The sequence below is a fragment of the Manacus candei genome, unplaced genomic scaffold, assembly GCF_025592945.1.
Source record: "Manacus candei isolate 608988 ecotype Guabito, Panama unplaced genomic scaffold, ASM2559294v1 h1tg000050l, whole genome shotgun sequence".
NCBI lineage: Eukaryota > Metazoa > Chordata > Aves > Passeriformes > Pipridae > Manacus > Manacus candei.
In genome coordinates this window covers 22,194,077-22,219,670 of record NW_026138098.1, presented here as the reverse complement: position 1 = coordinate 22,219,670, position 25,594 = coordinate 22,194,077, and the positions used below count along the sequence as shown (strand labels likewise).

Here is a 25,594-nt window from a genome sequence, read left to right as displayed (position 1 = left end):
ATAATTGTAACATAATGTGTACTCCTTCAGTGTTAACTTCTTTGCATTTTGTATATTTCAATTCTAGCAAGTTTTGGAAAAAATTATTTGAAAAAGCTTCACAGGCAATAGGCAATCCCTAAAGACTTGTTTAATCATGCATTACCATTTTATGTCATTTATAACATGGGAGGAGGGCAGATTGTTATAAGCAGCAATATTTAGCAACTTTTCACAGCAATTTTTAAAGGCAATACATGTCACCATGTTATCAAGATACCTGCATTTCACATATGACAACCACTAGCAAAATTAATTTGGGGATCCAAATTCTTCAGTTACTATAATTAGACTAATGTTGAACTTTGGACTACCCTGCAATTATCATTAGCTATATTCATAAACTGAAGATGCAACAATCTGAGACCAAATTTCCTCTCACAACACTGCAGGGGTCCATACAGACATAGCTGGACATCAGTGAATGATCCAGATGAACTTCTGTAATGTGTATCCTCTGGAGAGGAAGAGCTGATTTTCTGGGCTCTCCTGTAGGTGCAGAGCTCTGACTCATGAGCAGGAACAGATTTCCATGGGAGAGCTTAGTGGTGTTTAACCAGCAAACTACCAATCCTTTGCCCAGGAACCCTTGCCCTCACTGCAGGAACAATTCAGCTGGCTCATGACATATCTCCTGAGCTACTGCAGCTGACAGCCTGGTAAATGAAAATAAACCAGCACCTATATTCTCTCAGTATTTTGGCCTGTAGATTGCAGCAATTCAGCAGCTGTTACAGAATAAGCTGACCCATTTTGAGATCACAGATGAGAACTGCTGAGGCCACACAAAAGTTAGCTTTTTTTCATCCATCACACCCACCATAGTCCCTACTTGTACCTAAAGTATTTTAAAAACGTGAACAATGAATATTAACAATGTTAAACATTTAAGTCAACAAGTTTCCTTTTTTGTTTAATAATCATGTACTGCAGACTGTGGAATTAATCTACAGTCATGCAGAATTTCTTCCACATAAGATGCATTAAAAAGGCAGAAAATCCCAGCTCATCTCAGGAGTTCCAGTGAGCTCTCAGTTGTCTTTAAAAAACAAAATCCTTTTATTTTATTTACAAATTAGGAATATGAGATCACTCTGATTTCAAGTTGTATTTTTAAAAAACAAACTAAGCAGGTTAACTGATCCTACTGTGACAATAAAACAAAGATGTGTTTTTACAGTTTACCAATATATGTCAACACACTAATGCTGCCACTGACAGAACAGGAGTAAATAATTTTCTTGAATTTGTTTATTTGTAAGACAGTATGTCATGAAGAAACTCAGTATAATTGGGTGTAGTAATTTCACTTTCCTAGGATATCTAAACTTAACTCTGCTTATACAGGCTAGTATGCAATATAAAGAATGTCTTTAGTCTTGTCTTCTAGTATTCTACAAAGTCCTCATCTAATTCTTAAAGATGCTCTACTAAATCTGGGTAGTCTTCTCATGAGAAAAATAGAAAAAATAAAACTGTGTAGAAACAAACAAGTTGAAATACCTTGTTGAAACACATTATTGAAAGCTCAACAAATCAGAGGACTGGACAATCATCAACCATATGAAGTTCAACAAGGCAAAGTGCCGGATTCTGCACCTGGGATGGGGCAACCGTGGATGTTCATGCAGACTGGGGAATGAGATGCTGGAAAGCAGTGCCATGGAAAGGGATTTCAGGGTCCTGGTGGAGGGCAAGTTGAATATGAGTCAGCAGTGCCCTGGCAGCCAGGAGGGTCAATCCTGTCCTGGGGGGCATCAGGCAAAGCATCGTCAGCCGGTCGAGGGAGGGGATTGTCCCACTCTGCTCTGACCTGGGGTGGCCTCACCTTGAATATTGTGGCAGTTTTGGGTGCCACAATATCAGAAAGATATCAAGATCTTAGAGAGCATCCAAAGGACGGCAACGAAGATGGTGAAGGGCCTTGAGGGGAAGCTGTATGAGGAGCAGCTGAGGGCACTTGGTCTGTTCAGCCTGGAGAAGAGGAGACTGAGGGGAGACCTCATTGCAGTTACAACTTCTTCATGAGAGGAAGAGGAGGGACAGGCACTGATCTCTTCTCTGTGATGACCAGTGACAGGACCAAGGGAATGGCCTGAAGTTGTGTCAGGGAGGTTTAGGTTGGATATTAGAAAAGGTTCTTCACCCAGAGGGTGGTTGGGCACTGGTATGGGCTCCCCAGGGAAATGGTCACAGCACCAAGCCTGGCAGAGTTCAAGAAGCATTTGGATGATACTCTCAGGCACATGGTGTGACTCTTGGAGATGGTTCTGCACAGGGCAAAGGGTTGGACTTGATGATCCTCGTGGGTACCTTCCAGCTCAGCATATTCTGTGATTCTGTGAGTTAATCCCAATACTGCGGCATGTGTGAGGAGGGAGGAAGAGTGAAAGATAAGTACTGGGGACACCTAGAAAAAGAATGCAAAATCCAGCTAGTAGGCATAAAGGACCCTTCCTTCACTCACAAGTACAAACCATTTCAGAGTTAAAGCTGAACACAAGCATGGCATTTGAAGTGAATACAAACCTCTCAACTTTCAGTACTTTACGGGGTACAACATAACAAGAAACTAAGTGGAGCTGCTGCATCTGTTTTTGTGCTTTAACAAATTCAGTTTAAAAGAGGCATATTTTTCCCTTCAGGTCTTATGACCGTTTTGAACGGAACTCCAGCAATATGGGGTAAATATTCTGGTACATTTTCTACTACAGCTGTTTAAGATGATAACAGGCCAAATCCATCCAAATACTATTTTGCAGCAAGAATAATAAAACTGTGAAACTCAATGCATATCAATGAGGTCAAATTTTACAAAGTTCTTTTATTTTAAAGGCTAGACACATATATCAATAATAAGATTACCTACAGGCCAACTCTAATGGGTCAGCGTGTAAGTCAACTGCTAATGGTGTAGTCCTAGGATAAGACTTCCCTATTGGGAGTTTGTTGCATTATCCCATATCTTTCCTTTGAACAGAGTAGCACATAAAGCTAATCACTGCAAAAGCCATTAAAACACAGTCTGCTGATGTGATTGGTAGGACAATCCTACATGTTCCTTTGAAGTCATGCTCAGGGTCCTAAACAAAGCCCTACTGTACCTCCTGATAAACCAGTCCTTAGCCCTCTGCACTGTTAAAAAGTCTGAGTAAATTACTATATTAAATTTCTATTCTTATAAACCACTATTATCTCCATCATACATGTAAGAAAGAGAAAGGTATACTATTTCATTATATGGGTACAATGCAAGGTAGAAGCAAAAGTGGAATATCACACATACATGCACTTGGACTGAGCACAAATTATTGAAGGAGAGAAAAGAATGGTTTTAGGAAACAAGCCTGTGAATATATCTAATAAATGTACAAGGAACTTACATATTTAAACTTTCTGAGGAAAGCACAAGATCTCTAGGAATAGTATATTATAAAACCTGCACAGAGTTCTTAGCTAACAGCAAGATTTCCAGTGTTTGTGTTCAGGGGAAAGTAAAAAAAGTACACTTTCAACAGGAAGTATTCCAGAGATGTGCAAGAAACCCCTGTAACTTGGCATTTCAGATTTCCAGGGCAATTAACTCCCCACTGTATCACATCACTTAACATTAATTAATTGCTAAAGATGTAGTTATGTAACTTATTGAGTTGCTAAGGATAAATCAGCTCCCGAGCTCCCAAGGCTTGAGTGGCACGCCAAATTAATATCAGTGAAGCACAGGGATTTATCCTCTCTTCTGAGATTGCCAAATCAAGCAGTTGTTCTCCTTCCAGTGTCAACTAATGGGAACAAGTCAAGTAAATGTCAGTCAAGCCATCAGACCACCACTGCATGGAGAGCTTCCTGGAGCAAAAGATTATGAGAAAGTCCCGTTGTCACTCTGTACACAAAAATGCTGGAGGGTTCACAGCACGGCACCCTTGGAACCAGGTTCCCTAAACATGGCTCACTGATACTTCCAGATGTTTGCTTCTTCAGGATAAATCCCAGCCTGTACTAATTATTACATTACCTAGAAACAGCTAGGTAATACAGGATAAGCATAAATTAGGGAACGTGCTAATTAATATACTCTCATACATAGCATGTCTTACAAGTTAGAGATGGTATTGGCTCAGGGGAAAACAAAATCAAAAAAACAATGAAGTCCACTCATTCAGGTGGACATTAGCTTAGGGACAGAGCCCAAATTCCTTTAGTGCTTTTGAAAAATCTGACAAAATTTTTACAGCTCCAAAACATGGTGTTAACACAGCTAAACAGGCATATAAGCTGAGTCAAGCAGCTTGCAGCTGAATTGCACACCCAGAAAAAACCAACTGCTACCATTTATACAGTGCCTTCTGATTCCATGTGGGTGACTGATGTTTGATTACTCTGGAATATGGAAACAGTTTCTAATCATTTAAATAAATTACAATTTTGGATGGATGAACAGAAGCTGCATATGTACTCTGAAGTTCACTCAAACACACTGGAGAAGAGAGAGTTTCAAGGTTCTATCTGAACAAATATTGGGGGAATGTTACCATAGAACTCTTCCTACTGTTCTTCTAGAGTGATTTTGGATGTGACATATATCAAAGACAGTCTTCCTACAGCCCTACTGATACTGTTGGCCAGGGACAAGACCTGAAAAAATAAGTGGATATAGTTCTGGTATGCCAAACAGACAAGTCCACGTGACCAGCAGTCAACCACTCAATTCCATGCCAAAGCAATGCACATAAGGACATTTGTCTTGCAATGCTTAACAGTTACCATCTGTCTCATAACAAAGTCTGTTGTCAACTGACAACGGTGTAACTGAAACTGCCTCATTTTCAAGAGGACTGATTTAGGGACCTGGCATTGCAGAATCTAAAAAACTGCCACAGACTCTTTAGAGCTTCATTTTCTGACCATCCCAGTATTTGTTGAAACCATTCTACCAGGTCTATGAATACACACAGAGTTGTACCACTTACTCCTGGTGTGCAGAAAAAAGCCAAAGCTGGGTCCTCCAGCGCACTGCTGCACCATTCACTTTCATCATCTGACCCACAACCATAGAAACAATGTATGGGCTTCCTTCACAAGCACAAAAAAACTTAAGAAGTTCCCAGCTTTGTAATCTGGGCGGAATTTGCTGGGACTTCTGCAGGTTCACACATAGCCATTTTATCATTTGCCACAATGATAAAGTTGTTTTGTTGCTTTTTTGAACTGTCCAGATAGCTCCAAATAAGGCTTTGAAAATTATCCTAGGTACAGATGAGTAAAAGGCCTAGCAATATTCTCCAAGGCTTTCCAAAAAATCTAGGCAGCTCTCAAGTGTTACAAAATTTCTCTGACATCTGTACTGATCAGTTTAGGCGTTACACCAGTTTCCCAAGCTGCATATTATAATTCTGATGAGGAAAGGCTGTCTGTTCTGTCAGAAGCAGGGACACATCACTGTGGTGTTTGACACAGGGTAATTTGGAAACACACATGAATGAGAGAGTGTGCTTGAGAGAACAAATAACTCAGGAAACTGATGTTACTGGCATGTGGTCCACTGTGACACTATCAACAGGACATGGTCTTTGCCACAGCAGGAATAGCCACTGCTGTATTTCCAGAGAGACAAACTTAAATGACTGTTTCTGTCAGCTCTGAAGCACATTTTGTTATTCATTCACCAAGTACACGTCTCATTCATTAGGACTGGTCACACAGCACTGGGGACAGATGTTTAGGATATCCATGTTACTGGTTAGTAGCATATAAATTTTAGTAATGTATAAATAAGAAAAAATTATCTGTAAATCCTGACTCTTTCTCTGATTTGTCTTCTCTTATGTTGAACAGGTTTGAGAAGCAGGTATGTGACCTGCAGGACAGCACATGGTGCTGACAAAAAATCCACTGTGGAATGGTACAGCAGTGTAGCATGGCAGAAACGTGTGGGACCTGGCAGGGAAGGAATCACACACCTCAAGATTGTTTTCTGGACAGAAGGTGAAGCTATAACCCTCAAGTTTATTAAACCATACCAAACAGAAAATGGTTTAGAGATCTTTTTTGTACATTTTCTTGAAAGCTGGACTGAACTATTGAAAATATTGGAAACATATGTTTGCTGGGGCCACCAAGCCCATCTGAGCAGAGCTGTTTAAGGAATGAAAATGAAGCTGCTTAAGGAATATCAAGCATAAGGCCAAAACTAACTCTGAGGAATTTAATATTCTGATCCAAATGGTTCAGGAAGCACAGAGTCTACCTCTCTCAGCAAAAAAAAATGACCTATTTTCTTCTGGTCAACAGAAAAATACAGAGCTAAACGTTCCCCGCTTCACTAAGCAGGAGGAAAAAGTTTTTTAGGGGACTTGCTTCCACTTTCTTGGAGTGCTAGTCCAGAAACAGTTTTTGGAGAAAGGTATTTGTCACATAACTGATTTTAAGCACATAATAGGCACAAAAAGAACTTCTAGTTGATGGTGTGAGATTCCATCTCAAATAAAAGACAATTCCAGCAAAGTTGCATCAATATGAAAAAATTGAGAGTACACTTGGGGTGATGTCCCTGATGGCCTTTCCATTACCTCTCTCCCAGTTCTGCATATTCAGTACATTTTGAGGCTTGCTCCCAAGCCAAGCCTTGCTTCCTGCTATGCCTCGGTCTAGTCTACTGTACACAAGTAATGCAGAAATTTTCACAAGTGAGGAAAAGATCAAATTTATTAGCTCTATGCCCATTTATACAGACTGACAGGAAAGTGAGGAAGAAATCACTAGATAACTGAACACGGAAGAGCTAATGTATGATGCATTTCATAGATTACATACAAAAAGTACTGTTTAGCCAAGGGTATTACTAGGCAAATACATATAAACTTTACATTAAAAACATGGAATTGTTGCAAAAGTTGCAATGAAGCTAGCTATGTGTTTAAAAGATTACAGTTTATATTGTTCATAAAATGCAGTTCTCCCTGCATTTATTCTTCATAGATAAATTTTTAATTTTACATACTGTTTTTGGATTAAGCACGACTTGACTTTGTAGACACATGCTTGATATAAATCCAAGGTTTGGCTAATTACTCACATAACAAATAGTATAAATTTGAAACACATCTAAGCCTTCAGCACATACCATTTTTCATAAACAAGCATAAATCTGTTCATTTTTCAAAATGAAATTCTCAAACTTGTCAGTTTATTAGAATGTTAAAAAGCACAATCACTTCAGATGAACATATCAAGTTAATCATAACCAAAGACTAAAAATTGGAATGAAGTTACAAGCCCTTGAAGTACAAGCTGATACTGGAAAAGTGTCATTACTTCCCTGATGTATAGATGACAGTGGAACAGCCACAAAAACTCAAAAGGTTATGATTACATGGCCAGAAGTAGTGCAGAAAGGAAAAGGGAGTCACGGTGATTTTCTCAGGTGTGTATTATAAAAATACTATTGTGAATTCCCAGGAGTATCTATTTGAAAGCTTCCCAAAATTTTTTTTTGTTTTCCCTTTATCTGCCAGTCTTACAAATTCAACTTGAGATGTGTCAAGCTACGTTCTTCCAAGTTCACATGGCATCACCATGAATAAAACTTGTGTAATGAGAATTCCACAATTCTTCTGAGGATGAGCAAACAATAGAATACAGCACTCTCTAGCTGCTAAGTTAGATCCACAGCAACAGCAGAATTGCCAGAATAAAAAATAAGCTATTAAGAAATAGAGCACAAACCAAGAGCACCCATTCTGAGGATGAAGAATGTGGCATTCTTTATAAGCACTTCCAGAAAAACGAGAATGAAAATATGCCGTTTGTTGACAAGGTTGTGTAGTTTAAAATCCAAGTTATAAAATTCTATCAAGTTAAGACTTGAAATCCAGCACTTGTGTTAGAAAGGTAAAACTTCAAAACACTACTTCTTGCAGTTCTAACCTCAGCATTCCAAAATCAAAATAAACATCATGCAAATTCGGTCTGGTCAGCAGTACTTGCCCTCTCTGCACATGTGAGCTATTTGATTTAGATACTTTAAAGTCATGAGCCCTATTAAAAGATTCAGATTTTTTTTCCCTTCCAAATCTATGTCCGCTGTTAGACAGGCACAATCTTAATTAAAATTACAGAGAGAACCTGAGTAGTAGTAAAATGAATCTGAATTTAGTTTGTTGGCAGAACCCTAAAACAATACATTATTTATGAACTGCACACAGTTGCATGTATTCATATTTTATAGATCTAATATAATGAATCCAATCATTTGGAGAGATTGCAAGAGCTCAGATTAAAGCAAGATGTCACATATCATATTAGATATAAAGCCAAAATTTAATGAGACAAGTAAAGGTCAGAGAAGCACACTGCAGTTTCAATTTGATACCCCTACACTTCTTGTTCTTAAGCATGCATCACAACTTCAACTTTAAACATAAAGCAAAACTGAAAGTTAGTATAAAAGCATAATTCTAATGCCAAGATCACTAAAGCAAACAGGAAAGTTAAACTTTAGTTTCTATGCCAGAAACTAAATGATTGCAATTCAGTTCATCCTCTCTAGTCCTCATTTTCCAAAGTATTATCAAGCAATTTTCAGTGACTGATGCCTGACTAATTGAAACTTGATCCAGCAAAATTATCAACACTCGCTATTGATGGGTTGAGGAAAAAAAAAAACCAACTATTGTGTTTAATAGTAACAGAGCACCTTTAGAAGTGCATCATCTGCATTTTTACTGATTATTTGGATTCCAACTGTTTTGTACTGCAGTGAGGAAAGCCCTTTGTCATTATTCCTCTTACCCTCTTCCCATTCTTACTTTCCGTCTCTACTTTTCCACACAATACTAAGTCTTAAACAAAAAGATACTTACTTCAATAAGACTTTTCCTTAAGGCCTTAAAAGTACTCAATCTGTTCTAGTTAGCCATCTTTTCCAGATGGACAAATTTACACCCAAGAAGGATTAGAGTGGACAAGGAAAGTGGGTTGGTAAGGACGAAACAAGCATGGGACTGTGAGGGATGCAGAATCAGAGAAACATTGGGATTTTTACAGCTTTTCTCCTTCCAGATTACTTATTTCTTTTCCTCTCAATTTTGTCTGTTCTCTCACGTGTTTTTCCATCTCCACTTTCTTCCCTTCTTTCTGTCACTATTCTCTCCTAATACAAATTAGCATTTCCAAGGCATAATTTGCTGTTAATTTAATCTCATTAGGGAATGACTAAACTATCTCATTGATTTTATCTTTTCCATTTTTATGCCTGTTACTGTCATTTCCGAAATATATCGATAACTTCCTCCCCACCTCATTCATATCATGAGTCAAGCCAAAATAATATTGATTCCCTCACTCTTTCCAGGATCAGTTCAAACAATTTTAATGTCCCAGAAAACATGAACATAAACAACCGACCTCCTCAGTTTTAGTACTGCCCTTCAACACTTTGGTACTTGGTACCAACAGTTCTTGGTACTTCCTTTCACCATTTTCAGGTATTTTTAAAAAATATTATTGACTTATAAAAATACTTTTATAACACACTTTTCAAAAGTGTGCTATTTCCAGTTTACTGCCCCTTTATCATTTATCTTCCATCCTCTCAGTGTTTATCCAACAGTCTACTGTATTTCTTTTGCAACAGAATAATTTTTCATTTGCTCCTGACTTTGCTTTTACAGAGCTTCCCCTCTAATGTATGTTTTGACTATTTTTCCACATTTCATTTTGTGGAAATATGTCTACTACTTTGTACATTAGAAGCATTTCTACAAAAAAGATCCTTTCTGCTGTTCCTGGTAGGTCCAGACCTTTCTCTTTTTCTAACCTTCCTGAGATACCCTGTCCATATAATGTCTGCTTTGGGCACTCAACACGGCCAACATTCAGCTTTTTGAGCCTCACAATGCTCTCCATCTCTTTACCATCATTCACTCCTGCAACTTGCCACACACTCTCCTTCTGCTCTGCTGGAAGACAACATTGAAAAAATACCAAGATTCCCTTCAGTACCTTACCAGCCAAATTCTTCCTTCAAGGCTGCACTTCAGATCTTCCCTTTCTGTTAACATGCTAGAAAAAAAGAAAATCTAATTTTGCTCTTCACAGCTTGACTGCAATTCTGATTAATTCTTTGTAAACTTCTAAAATCTTCATTTCCATTATAGTTGATGCTGCTTTAAATTTTAGTTCCAAACCCCATGATTTAAGCTTCATTTTCTTCCCAGTTTTCTTCATAATTCAGAGCTTCTTCCTATTGCCTCTTTCTGTGATTAACATCTCAAATTTCTCGCACATGATAAATATGGCATTTCTAGACATTTTTCCTCCTTTTTAAAAGAAATTGGTTTATCCTTTTTGGAAACAGATAGTACTTCTTTAGTAGATCTCGCTACCTTTGCAGATACAAAGGAAATATTCAAAATATATGAGCACATATAACAGAGGAGATGATCACCATATACCACGTAAGCAAGCATATGACAGGTTCATTGTTCCTTTTTAAACAGGTTATATACTCCTAAGTTTCTCCACCCACTTTGCCTTTGGATGTTTTTATTTCAACATAGTGTTGCTTTTCTGACCCTTAAAGAAGACAACTATTTGAAAAAAAGCTATTCAATAACCCTTTTATCTGCTTCCTAAGTTCTTCCTTATTTTAATCCAATCAATTTATTAATTGCACTTTACCTATTGCACTCCTTAATAACATTCTCTTCCCACTCAGAAACCAACTTTTAAAAAAGCAATTGCCAGAATTCAGAGGCCATTTATTTCCAACCATTTAACTCAGACAGTCGTATTCCATTGTAGTCAGGCTTCCAAGGATGCCTTTTTTTAACATGTCATTATTTCTCATCAAGTTTTAAACAACTGAAGCCAAAATTTTAAGTTTTCTCTCTCACTTTATAGCATGATTTTTCAAGTTTTTCCCATAATGTAACACAAGTTCAGAAATTAATAAAAGTGTTATTCTTAGGATTTCTTCCCCACGTATCTAATTGCAGAGAATCCACATTCACTTAAGAGTGTGGCTCCCTCAGCACTCAACTTATTTATTGGTCCTTTACTTCTCAGCCACCAGTCAAGTTTGCTAAATCCATCTTTACTTTCAACAAGTAAATATATATTTAAGCTGTTCATCCCTAAGATTACTTACACACTCATTCTCTCCAATAAGCCAATGAATATTGTTATATAGCTGCAAAAATACTCTTCCAGAATTTCTAGTTCGATTTTTGGTTTACATTTCAACTACTTCTTTTTATCCTCACACTTTTTTTCTTCTGCTAAAGCTTAAAGAATAAGAGCTTCTTTCAAGATTTCCAGAATTCTCTTTTTTTTTCTCTCTCTCACTCTCCCATCCCTCTTTTTAAAGTCTTTTACTGATGTTATTTTATTCATGCACAACTGTTTAAGTTTCAATCTTATTTGAAACAGAAACTAGGAGATGACAAACCTTCTGGAGACAAATACAATTCCAGATGGCAACTGGAGCTGAATGAGTCTCCCAGCTCTGAGCCAAGATAAAGGAAAAGTTCACTGACAAAACCCAAGAAGGAGCATTGACATAGTAAGAAAGGAGCATTGACATAGAAATCCCTACATTTTGTTGATTTAAATTCCATCTATTTCCTTGGCTCTCTATGGTGTACTGTGTCCTTCATAGTATAATTACTGAACAACATCTGCACTGATAGGTTACAAGACAGCTAAGAATGAGACATACTTCACTAATAAATTAGCTGATGCCACAGAGGTCACTTCAAGGAGAGATGGAAATAAAATCCTGGGCTCTTCGAAAGCTTTAAAGTTCAGAAACTGAGCCTACCACATGCATTTGCTTCTAAACCTCCCCAGTTTAGATGCAGGAATGGCAGTAGAATTTCATACCCCTGAACTAATAAACAGTTGCAGAACTTCTTCCAAAAAGTTCACCTCTAATCACTTGTCATGAAAGAGGCATCACCTCTACACCACCCCTATAGGTCAAGCAACAGTGATACAGAGACTGATTGCCATAACTTGAGCTCTCCTGATGAAGAGGCTTTTACAAAGTATCAGAATCGAACAAATTGTTAAAAACAAAGCTCAGAAAACTGATTTTATCTAAAAACCACAATCGTTTCAGAATGACAATGCCATATACATTATAACACATGCAACATTTTTTAAGATCACAAATATTCTCAAGACATTTGGGGTTTTAAAAAATGAAAACCTTTGTAAAGAAGCAGCAACTATTTTGTATAAAGGAGGAGTGCTTATCAATATATTTTTACCCTTTATGGGTGGGGGCAACCTTTATTAGATTATAACTTCCAAATGTGCATTTAATGCTATCTGGCAGTAAGTTTTAACTATATAGGGAGCCTGGAAGTTAATAAGCCAGGATCATTAACAAAAAGGTTATAATTGTTTGTGTATTTTTATTTATAGAACTTTTACACCTCTCGCAATCTAAGAATATTCACACAGGTATATGCCTGAAAGTATTGTGACTAAAGGCATACTTTACTTACAGAAAAGCTAAAACACCTGAAACCAAATCCATCATTACTGTTATTCATCATACCCATAGCCAGAAACATTCTCCTTGTATAAAAGGAAGTTTTACATTTTGATCTTTTATGGACAAACTTGCAAGTTCTTACAGGATAAATGTGATTAGAATCACAGAACAATGCAGGCTGGATGGGACCTTTGCAGGTCTCCAGTCCAACCCACAGGGCCAGCCTCAAATTTAGATCTGGTTGCCCAAAGAACTCATACTGGTAAGTTATGAAAGTCTCCAAGAACAGAGATTCAACAACTCCTCTGTTTAATCCTTCTCATTGTGACATTTTTCTCCTCATTGTAAGATTCCCAACTGCAGTGAGGGACCTTGTCCTTGCCTCTTATCCTTCCACCACAAATGTTTGACAAAAGCCTTTCCCTCCCAGTACACTCCAGCTGTAACTACAACCTTAGCAGAACGTGTGTGAAAAGACTAAAGAGCACAACTTCAAAACAAATCACATAAAAACCTCCAAACATAATCTGAGCAACAGAGTCCCAAGTACCCACTCTGCAGTGCTCATTCAAACAGACAATAGAGAGCATCAAGTGGATTCAAACTCAACATTTGAAATTAGCAGTAATTCTTTGCTAAGGAAGAACAAACCTGGGCCACTTTAACGGAATTTTGAGTAGAACCACCTGCATGATATTCTACTTTGAATTTTTTCACAAGTTCTTCGAATCTGTTAAAAAAGAAAAAAAAAAGAGGAAAAGAAAAAAGTTAAACTTTGCAATTTTTTTTTCCAGAAAAAGACATGAAGATTAGAAGTAGATGACATCACATTATTTGTAAACAAGAAATTCATACACATCAATTGTTATCCATGATGCAAGCTGGAAACATCTATTTAGATTTTGTCCAAATTACAATACAAAGTGTGACATCAACTTGAATTCTTCACCTTAAAGTTGCAAGTGGAGTAAACAACTGAGGGGAGAAAAATATCTGAAGTAAAGGCTTGACTGCAGTGAACTGTTAGATAGGTGAAATATATCCTTGAAGAAAAATTACATAAATGAAGATATTCAGATACTTATTTCACCCCATTAAACTTTACATTCTATTTCTAGTTTAAGTGAGAAGATTGAGATTTGTTGCTTAGTTCAAAATTAACTTGACCCAAACAATGGTGTTACATTTTAAACTTTCATATGAAATAGTATATTTTGACAGGTGAAGAACTTTGATGTGCAAATCTACTGGTGTGTGAGAAAATTTGATAACAGAAAAGGCAAGTGTCTCCAAGGTGAGCTTTCAAATCCTTCAAGTCATACAACTATGAAAATATAGAATTCTCTGTTAACATTCAGTAGTATATTAGGTTTGAACACTAAAACAAATATTTAAACTTTTAACAGAAATATCTAGCCTCATATTTCAGATCAAACTTTCCGGTTAAGAGGCAGTGTCTGTGAGACACTCTTCGTTGTCTAGGATATGTGTTCCATCTCTGATCACAGAACACCAGAGCTTAAGAACCAGACTACTCCCTGATCACAGGCTACAGAAAGGGAAGTGTCACAGAAAAGGGAACAGGAATGAGGGAGTTGTGGAGGCTGCAGGGAGGCTGTGCACAAATACTGCAGCATGCCTTCAAATTCCAAGCACACTTCAAAATGAGTGGATTAAACAGCAGGATTAACAACCTCAGAAGACATTAGACTTAGAAGGAAATACTCCTGCAGGCAAGTCAAAATGTTTACTGTAAAATTTTTGCAGATTTGAGGTTCAAAATCACCTCAAGGTCAAACCTAATTAATAGCACAGTTTTACCCTTAATGCCTATTTACTTTATCTGTTTACCTTCAACAAATTAAGCCTGTCCAGTTAGATGTATTCCAATATATTTTACTGTACTTACTTCTACCGTCTTTATTTTGGACACAGTGAAAAATGAATGCTATCTGCCAACCCTTCCTGTCCTCTCCCTCTCACAATCCCAATCTCTTTACAGCACATGAACAACAGTTTTGGGGATAGATTTGTCAAAGAATGACTTGTTTGTTTAAAAGGTGGTGTTTTTTTTTCAAAACCACGTTTTTAATAAGAGGATTTTTATTTCTGCAGTGCTTTCCATCTAAAGTGTTTGAATAATGAGCTACTCACCCTAGCAAACTACCAATGGGCAGACAATTAGAAAGAACCAAGAACTAAATTACTACATATGCTTTTCACAGTTATTCATACTATTAATTATCAATTCTACGTCAAGCAATTGAAACCTCCAATGGTAGCAGTAGCTGAATGTGGGGGAAAAAAATAACAAAAACCAACAAGTCTCCTAACAATTGCTTCTCAAGCAAAGACAAACTATCACGAACCAATTAAGCATTTTGGCAATATTTTTTCTTTAATTTATTTGACATTTTACCTTTTCACTCAATTTGAGTGTGTACTGCGCAAATCACATAGTTATTTTTGTATTCTTGTATATCTACAAGCATGCCACTTGATATTTTAATTCCTTTACTTAAAGGCAGCTAAGGTTTCCATGTCCATGTTATTTAATGGCATGTTAAACCTCATAAACCCAGTATATACTGCAGTTGATCACCTATGTTAGCAGCTCTAAACCTAGATAAGTATGTATTTAAATACTTGTAGTTCAAATGAAAAATAAAATAGGCAGTATCTGAATTTGGGAAAAAAAACAACATTGAGAACAGCCATAAAATACTGTCTGTATTATGAAGATTTCAAAGTGGAAGCTATGTAATCTAAGAAATAATCTGAACAAATTATTTTACAATTACTTAATAGAATAAGACAAACAATGGTGACTGTCTTCCAGTATTTCAGATGGAACATTAAGAGACCTAACTCCTTTTCTTTGAATTAAGATGGTGCATTCAATGTCTCTAACCATCTGTTACATAAAACAGAGCGAGTTCATACAGCTGCAAAAAAAGTACATTTTGCTGGTCATTTTCCATGACACATCAAAAGGACAATATAAATTGTGATGTTTTAATCCACAAGAGCCCGGTAACCAAGTTGTATCAAGAATGACCTCAAAATTCAGAGTGCTGATAGTTTTTTATCTTAAGATGAACAGTTAGATGGACATTTTTCACAGTGTCAGCAGATGGCACAGGCAGCGTGGGAACACAGACTTTGTCACTGTCTGCTGTATGCCTGACCTGCAAAGAGAAGACTGTCATTCCAGCATGCTTCAGAAACATGGTGTTTGCTTTTATAAAAGCCTCCACTTTAAGGAAGGAAGTTCAACTTCCAAGGTCCGGGAATGCTGAACAGAGCTTCTGTGTGTGCTTCAGGACTGAGCTGTTATCACACTTAGGATAATTCAAGAAAATTAGAACCTTATGAGCAAGACTGAATATTATTTGTGTTTCACGTTCTGCAGTTGTTGGTCTTTCTGAGTATTTCTTTAGGCTCTGCTATATCTGAGAACTGTGACCCTTTTCCTGACCTAGCAACATACCATTACCTTAAATAACAGAATATAATAAATCCCACAATTGGCACCATATAAAGGGGGCCCTACTTTTGGTACCATGAATTTGTCCACCACATTAAAGCATATTTTAACAAAAACAAGTTTGCATTTGCAGCAGCATATGTTTTGAGCTGTGATACTGCTGATAACTCTAGCACTGACCAAAGAGGACATGTTAATGTTTTGCTCAGTTATACTAAAGGCAATAGCACTTCTGTCAGGTTTTTTCTTTTCTCCCTGTTTTAAAAAAGCATATACTACTAATTGAACTTGATACGGAAAGGTGAGCCTTTTCAGTAGCCTCACATTTGACAGAATTAATGGCTATTTAAAAAAAAATATATAAGGTAGTAGTCAAAGAAGCTATTATACAAAGGAATACAAACAAGAATGAGAACATAATCTTTTAGACTTTTTTTTTTTACAAAATACAGCTCCTTACATTACAGGAGGTCGAAGCTTATTTTTAGAAGGCACAGACTCTTCTTACATATGCCACACCAATTTCACAACCCTTTTTGTCTCTCAGACCATTCATAACCTGACCATCGCCATCCATCTTCTCTATTTGCTCTTACAAAATCACGTTTAAACCTTACACCATTCCTTCTCATAGCAGCTCTTAAAAAGCATGATTTACACCGAAAAATGCACTCATCGTACCATCTAATCCCCTCAGACACCTGCAAAGATCATCTGTGCTGGCTCCCCCTCTGACCAGCTCTTGCCTCTCTCCACAGCTCTCCTCTCCCCCTTCTCAGCCATTGCAAGCAGAAGTCTCTTCTCTGTGTTTCCAAGGCCCTGCAAAGTGTTCTGCACTGAACACACCATCCCTCATTCGGTACATTCAGATTTACAACAGCCTCTGGGCACAAAGCTGTCAACAAAAATAGCTTTTCCCTCACTAACCCATGATATCATCCACTGTCCAGTTACTAGAATTTTCTATGACTATTAGCAAATCTACTTTAAATCTTCCTGCAAACTATCTTTCACCGTAATGTCAAAAAAAGTCATCAGCAAGGCAGTGTGATTTCCAGAGGCTATTCTCCGGCGTAATAGCTGGCAATCCTCTCCTGGATCAATACCCATCTCCCGTAACTTGCTTTATACACAAAATCGGGGGCTTTTTGGAGCGGGGACTATCTTCTTGTTACACAGCAACAGATACACTCGTGTTTGGCTCACCGTGGTTTCAAAGCCAAACTGACAAGAAAAATAAGCACATAAAACACACCCTACAACTGAAAGCAGACAACATAAGGCAATGAAGCTACAGTAAGGAAAATTAAAGTAATTCAAGTAACGCCGTTAAGTTTTATGACACAATTTATATTAAACTACAAAGGAACTCTTTTTGAAGAGTTAAATGGCCACTGAATACCAACATTTAACTGTCTTATACAGAGAGTGCACCAGAAAAAAAACATTCCTGATGCATATGTCAGAAGCTACTTATCTGCAAGAAGTAGAGGAAAGTAATCTCTTGTTTTTCAGCAGGGTGTGTTGCCCTGGATATCTTTTGATATATCTGCTTATTACCTAAGATGTACTCAATAGCATACATCAGCAGGGAGCTACACTTAAAAAAAAATCAGCTGCCAAAAACAGCTAGAGAGGAGAGAAAAATAATTTTTGCCCTTTTTCCTTTTGTATGCCAGATAATGACAGCCTGAATGTAAGACAAAAATCAGGTTATTTCGTATAACAATAATAAAATATTTTCAGTGGATTGTATATTTTGCTTGGTGTTATAAAAACCTTCAAAACCTCCAAGATGGAAACCTCTTAAATAATAAAAGGTTGCAAGTTGCACATAAGTCTGTAACTTCTTTTCTTTGGAGGTAAATTGGAGCTGGGGATGCAGCCCTTGTTGATACCTCTAGAGAGGAAGGTAGACTACGATTTGGTATGTTTTCAAGCTATTGGATAAATTTTAATTAGATTTTAATTAAAAATCATAATTAATGGTGATTCTGACACCTTTCCCAGGCATTTATTTTTACTGGCAAGAAGCAGCCATATTAAGACATGGCAATAGCTTTAAATGTTCAGCTGTGAGGAGAACCAGACTAATACACTGACAGTTAGACGTTTGATCCTTTTAATTGCATTTTTAAAAATCTACTTAAATCTTCAAATTAAGTAACCTGTGTCAGAATGTCTATGAAATCACTCCATAAATAAAAGAAAAAAGTATTTAAGAGAACGAGCATCATATTATACGACCTGTTTTAATAATACTGAAAGCTCAGTAAAACTACAAAACCAATACCGAATATTTCAATTTTTAAGGAAACCCTCATGGAATAAACCAACACAAACAACTAAATAATGCCAAAGCTGCACCCTGATTGTTTTGCAGGGCATGGCAGAAGTAGTTATGCATACATCTGGACAAGCCTGTCATCTGTCACATTCTCAGTTTCCTCACAGCCTGGGCCAACGCCAGGACGATGCAGGCAGCCACACCACCAGGCAGATGGGGCACATGTTGTTGAAAGACAACCTTTCCTGGTCAGTGTTAGCAGGCAAGCTGAAGCCCTCATAATTTCATCCTAAGTAAAATCTAATTTACATTTAAGGAACAGGTCTAGTCTTGAGATTCAAGCATGATAATTAAATCACAGGGTCTTACTTTTAAACAGAAGGGAGAATATTTTAGGACAAATACTGTTGGTAAAAAGAAAAGCAATTCATATTTTTTAACTCTAAGGAGTGTAGCTTATTTATCTAAATTGTACAACTCAGTATTCAAAGTTCAAACTCTAGAAAGGATAGTTACATACAGGAACAATGTTACCCCTACTCTTTGAGATATAACAAATTAAGATTGAAATAAAGACATAATTGGTTGTTCTTGCTTAAAATTGGACCTGAAAGAGCAAAAATCCCTTTTTGAAATGAGGTACATTCACAGAGGTACATGAGAAAACTTTATAACAGCTGCTTGGCAATGACTGACTTTATGCAGAGCTAGTTCTTCTTATTAGCTTGGCACAGAATTAAAGAGCTTGGGAATGGGTAGGGGAGTAAAGGGGAAGAATGAAACATGCTAAAAAGGAAGTATTGGAGACAGGTCAGCACCATGGACATATAACACAACAGAAACCTAAATGTGTTAGGAATATGACTGCTAAAATTGAATAGAGCATATTATCATATTTTTCTCCTTTATTTACTGAAGTTCATAGAACGGTGACTCTTCATGAAAGCATTTACTGTTGCAAACTAGAATTTCGCATAAAGTATTTTCCTAATCACCTCATCCAAACAAACACCAAATGAAAAAAGCCAGTAATTCCAAACAGGTTAGGATTATGAGTACCAAATGTTAATATATGAAAGAAGAAAAAAAAAAGCATAGGCAAATTGCAAGATTCATAGCTTTGAAATATTTTACCACAAATGTTAGCAAGGTTGAAAAAAATGCACTTAAATGTCAGTTTGATAAAAGCCAAAAGAACATTTTCCACATGTGTTTGCATTTAGGCATATTGAAACAAGATGGAAAAAGTAACAGTCATTCAAATGTAAGGTTAAAACATCAGCTTTTAAGGATCATGATTTAAAGAAATTTCTCAAAGTCTTTTTTTCTTTTTTTTCAGCAGAGAGTCAGGCAAATTTATGCAAGTGTTCTTGAAAAGTCCCCCCCTCCATTCCAGATTATCTGGATATCTTCCTCTACATTATCTTGAAAATATACATGATTACACTCAGAAGTATTAGCCACCACAAGGCAAGTTGTTCTGTTGATATTCTGAAATGCTGTAGGAAAATTAAAGAACAAACAACAACCCCCCCAGCCCCCCCAAACACCCTATACCACTAGATTATTGAAAGATCACATTTATGATTCTATCCCTAAACACAAATGGATACACTTGCTATATATACACAGAGCACCCCCTCAAATCTTAAAATTTGTGCACTATATATAACTACTATAGCACCCCTCCATCTATTACATTTCTAATCAAAAGATTTTCAAAACTTTCACATGAGGATGGGGAATCAGGAATACTACTATAGAATTTCTGTCAGTTCAGTAATTTACTACAACTTCATGCTTTCCTCCCACTGTCTTTTTGAAAGATCTTCCAAAACATCAGCCAAGACTCAAACATTTTGCAGATCCATCTAGGGATTGCCACCATCATCTTTGTTGCAAAACACTGAAGCCAGAAACAGCTCTCTGCCCTTATGCATAGCTAACAAGGATCAAAAGCCATTGCAGGCAGGGAAAAATATGTGGCATTTACCTTCTTCATCCTTGGATGTGCCAAAGTATGTTCTGGAGCACTAAGGAACAAGGTCATTTCCTTTGTTATTTCTCTGCAGTATTACAATGTTTACCCTTGCTCCTGATGTTCCCAGTGTACATCTGGCAGCTTGTGTACCGGAATACTACTGCAAAAAAACCTGGGGCATGTTCCTTTTGCTTCTCCTAAGAACCATGGGAAGAATACGTGCTTTTTGAGACCTACCAGTCAATTTTTCATGTCCAAATTTCATTGGACAATGAAAGGGCAAGTTGTTTATCATATTACAAAGTAGTGAACTTCCTAATCCTTCAACACTTCAGTGTCTTTGTCTGTTCTACAATAACAAAGCAGGAATAAAAGTAACACTAATCGATTTTGAAAATAAAACTAGATTTACAAAATTAAAAGCAAATTAGAGATCATAATCCTAATTATGCAACAAATATAAGAAACTGCAATAGATGCTTCCCACTTGGCACAGTAGAGACCAGGTGTTAACTGTCAATAAACCTTTAGTGAATGCTAATTGAAAATGCTGTTTCACAAGCATCAACTTATTCCAGCTCACATCAAAGTGAAAATTTGTTCCACTTAATAGAGTATTTGCCAAGAATATTTTAATACTAAGAGAATTCAGTCATCAGGAGATCCTAGGCCTTATCTTTGGTAAATTGAGATTATCTAAAGCTGTAGTACAAGTCATATTAAACCACTTGTAAAGAGTTGACCAAAAAAAACAACCACCCAACCCCCCCACAAACAAAGTAACAACAACAATCAAAAAAAATCCATATGCACACTCACATTTGGTAGACAGAAATGCTTTGCTATAGTAATTTTACAATTTGTACTTTATCCATAAATACATCCAAACAGTAAAAAAGATGTTAGGTGCAAAGTCTGGGTTCCAATTCAGAGTCAATAAAATATTAGGGAGTTTTGCAGAGCTGTTCCAAAACCAAATTATAAGCTATTTGTTTCCATACATCATTCAGATCAAGAAGCATTTAATCTAAGTAATATTTTCTATTAACACAAAGTCCAAAATAACAGTGACAGTTGCTAACCACAACCTAAACCAGTTTTTTGTTCTTTACGATACATGGTTCATGTCAATGCAACTACACTGCTAAAGTATCTGTTTTTCTTCACCCCTTGTGTTACTGTAAATCCTTTTAAATTAGTAGCCAGTTGGCACATTTAAACCAAGAAAACATTAAAAATAGACCAGGAGATAAAAGTAGACCAAGGAGATAGTTTACATCCACTCTAAACTCCTATTAACATGCAGTGAACTGTAAGCATTTCCTCATGAAATAATGACTGCAGAAAACACTGCTTTAAGCACAACCATCACTAAATACCAAGAGATATTTTTGTTTTAGTTCTCTTTAACCTCCCTATTTCTCAATACAGCTCTGTCTTCAATATACATTAAGACAGTCATCAGATAGTGGGTAATAACATGATTTTCTCAGCTCAGAAACACAGGCAATATTTACTAGCACAAGCACACATGCTTCCTCCCAAGTATATTTTCCTTTTTGTAAGTTTTTGTTAAGCACCTAATCATGTGTCCACATTTTTATTTTCATTAGGTGGCACTGGAAACTACCAAAGGAGTCAGCTGTTTATCAACATCTTTGGATACTTGGGGGTGGTGGTAGTGGTGGAAAATTAGGAAAGAAGGAACCTGAACTGTCCAGAAAGGATAACGTAGAAATACATCACTTTGACTTTTGGAAAAGACAAAAATCAGGCTCTCCTTCAAGCAGGAGAACTTACATTGATGGGATGACATCCAAAGACTGGATACATAGAATAGGCTGCTTGGTGAGCAAATGCACAATTTGTCCTCTAGGGAAACAACTACAGGACAATCTGTAGGGTCAGTGTAGTGCACTCACACTAGCCATAAGCAAATGAAACCAGGATTTGGAAGAAGTCTAACTACAGCAGCCTGATGTTTAGGAAAAGTTCATTCTTTCTGCTAAAATGGAGGCTAAGTTTTCCCATGCAAACTTCCACGCTATTAAACTGACTCTCATACTTACACCAGCTTATTCGTAGGTTTGTCAAGTGGTTTGACCACAGCACTACTGTCCTAAACGTAGATATATGCCAAATTTCTAAAAAGTAAAATAATTTACCTTGACTTACACAATCTAAGTCTTGTGGGTTATTTAGGAGCAGCAACACACTGGTAATATCAGAATCATTAAACTTGATTGGTTTAAAGCACTTTGTACAGTGACCATGGCAATACAAGAAGATGCATTAAAACAGCACAGGCTGAAGGGTCAACCAGTGACGATAATAATGCAAAAATATTTATCTCAATGAGGTAAGAGAAAGTGTTCTCTTTTATCTCAGCATTTCATCGATCATTCGAAAGAGCAAATCCAAACAGCTAAATAATCAACAGAGAGTAAAAATTATTAGCTCTGCAGGAAACACCCTTTTGCCAGCAAAACAGAAAGAACTCTTCAGACTTGTAATATGCTTTACAAGAAGAAGACATGCAAATAAGATAAAATAACCATATAGATGGTAAGTGGCATTAGAAGTACCAAAGGTGACAAAAGGATTTGACACTCATGCTATTCTTTAAATAACGTCCTTTATAGAATAGGGTTTGGGAGTAATTTTTTTCCCATGTTTCAACAGTATGCTCTAAATATTTGCTTTTTTTTTTAAATAAATGAATTTGCACTACCAAAGTCTGGAATTTCAATACAAATGATAACAATACAAAAATGAAGCAACTAGGTAACTTTGATTAATTACTCTTACATGAAGTTTTTTTTTTACTTGAGTGGTGATATTTTCATCTCCAAAACAAAGCCTCTGCGCTGTATCAGCACAGAACCTTCAAACCTTGAGGGAAAAAGTTGAAGGAGAGACCAAGAATTGCACATAGAAAAGAAAAAACCAATACAATATAGTCTCCAGTAGAGACCAAAGCAAAGATGCTGGTTAACCCTTAAAACTAATACACAATGTTAGTGAATTTGGGGTTCTCTCAAGGACATAAGCTTTATATAGGGCTCATCTACTTAGGAATCTTTTCAGAAGACTCCTCCAGAACTAGTAACATGTTCAAATTTTAGAAAGTGTATGATGTTCTGAATTAGGAAGCAACTATATATTTCTCTCTATCTGTAAAAGGTGACTGTCTTCAATTAACCTTCTTTCTCAAAAATGTTTCACTATTATACCATTACCTGGCTCCTCGTAAGTCTTCCAGTTTTTGAGATTTTCATATACATGATAATACAATAATAATAATAGCGAGTGCATGCTTATTCTTACAGGGAGATTAGTCTCCATTTCAACACATTTTCTAGCTGAAGTTTTAGTTACTTGACAGAGTATCTCCTGCAGAGATTAGCCTATTATTATTTGCTACAGACCCTCTCTGAAAGCAAGAAGCCCATTTTCTCCAGATGACTCATTAACAAGCACGACAGAATGAAGTGTTCCAGCCTGAAATGCCAGCAGCTAAAAATAACTCATCCCACAGCCTATGTCAATTCAGTCCATCTCTTCACTCCATAGGAACAATCTCAGAGGGTCACCTTTTGGAGGGAAAAATTAGCATATGGAATGAACTGGGGGGGAGGAGGCACCAACCAATGAAAACAAAGGAAAAAAATCACAAGGTACAGAAAAGCTGCAAGGGGATACTACTGCATAAATAATTTCAAAAATGAATGTTCCAAGCAGCATCAAAAAGGCTAATTCCACAGCAGAACTATTCCTGGACTGAAAGGAAAAATACAAACATTTGACATAGATATGACAACATTAAGTTTCCCTCTGAAAAACTGGTCATTTTGACTTCCCCTGTCTGTATACACTCTGCCATTACAACACTAACAAGACAGGTTTAGTGACACTCCGTATTACTCTTCATGCTGTTATTAAAAAGCTTATGGTCAGCTGTTAGGTTGCACAAAATCCCACCAGCACTTTAGCTGAACAGTATTTCTGAAAAAAACAGCATTTTGTCACATGAGACGTGCATTAAAGAATTCATCTCTGCTCCCAAGAAGACTGGAATGAAGGAGGAAGAAACTTTCCTTCTTACCCTTAGGCCTGCAAAAAAATGTAGTAGTTTTTATGAAGTACAGAAATGCATTACAGACCGTGACATTGTAGAATAGTTTAGGTTAGAAGGAAACTTTAAAGGTCAACAAGTCCACCCCCCCTGCAATAAGTAGGGACATCTTTAACTAGATCAGGTTGTTCAGAGCCCCGTCCAACCTGACCTTGAATGTTTTGAGGGATGGAGCTCTCCTCTTGATCTGCTCCAACAGATCCATGTCTTCCCCAGAGCTGGATGCAGCACTTCAGGTCTCACAAGGGCAGAGCAGAGGGGCAGAATCCCCTCCCTCGACCTGTTGGCCACGTTGCTGTAGATGCAGCCCAGGATGCTGTTGCCCTTCTGGGCTGTGTGCACACATGGCTGGCTCATGTCCAGCTTTCTATCAGTGCCCCCAAGTCCCTCTTAGCAGAGCTGCTCTCAATCCCTTCACCCCCCAGCCTGTACCGACTCCAGGGATTGCCCTGACCCAGGTGCAGCATCTTGCTTGCACTTGGCCTTGTTGAACCTCATGAGGTTCACATGGGCCCACTTCCTGACACAGAAAATCCCACGTGGGAACTCAGCTGCCACAGATCAGTGAGGGTTACCTTCTATGTCTGGAAAGCTGCTGGAACAAAGCACCTGGTCATCAGTACCTGGTAGTTAACTGGCTCACAGTGACCACTACTTTGGGAACAGCATTTTCTTTACAAATCAATTTTTAAGAAAAGACTGAAAAAATTTAACTTAATCGAGAAAAGAAATGTCTAGAAACAATATGGACAGTTGAACAATAACTCTTCAACACAAATACTCAGTAATGCTTGTTATATTTCTCAGTCCTTCCCTCCAGTCTCAAATACTAGTAATTAAGCCTTTGAACTGACTGGATGTGACCATAACTATGTTCTTACATAATACCAAGCAGAGGAACATGAGCCATTTCAGCTGTTTTAAGCAGCCTTGGTCACCATTATACACTGCTTTATTATTGAATATAAATGCATATTGAATGGTTGGGTGGAATATGACACCGATGTTAGTGTGGTGAACCGCTTGCAATGAAACATTTGGCCCTTATGCCCAAGGCTGGCTGGTGGGGTTTTTTCACATTACAGCAAGAGTACCCAATTCAAACACTCTTCCAGTGTACTCTCTGAAGTACATGTAGCCTTAGGAGGTGATCCACAGAAAGC

The 25,594-nt window shown here is 37.2% G+C and overlaps 1 protein-coding gene across 3 annotated transcripts in view; it reads right to left on the bottom strand.

Annotated features, from left to right (window-relative positions):
- The window catches only part of ADK (adenosine kinase), a 276,047-nt gene that overhangs the window by 189,316 nt on the left and 61,137 nt on the right, over positions 1 to 25,594 (bottom strand). For all 3 annotated transcript variants that reach the window (XM_051800961.1, XM_051800963.1, XM_051800962.1), the window contains one exon: positions 13,193 to 13,271. In XM_051800961.1, the coding sequence (XP_051656921.1) occupies positions 13,193 to 13,271 (79 nt within the window). The remainder of the gene's footprint in view (positions 1 to 13,192; positions 13,272 to 25,594) is intronic.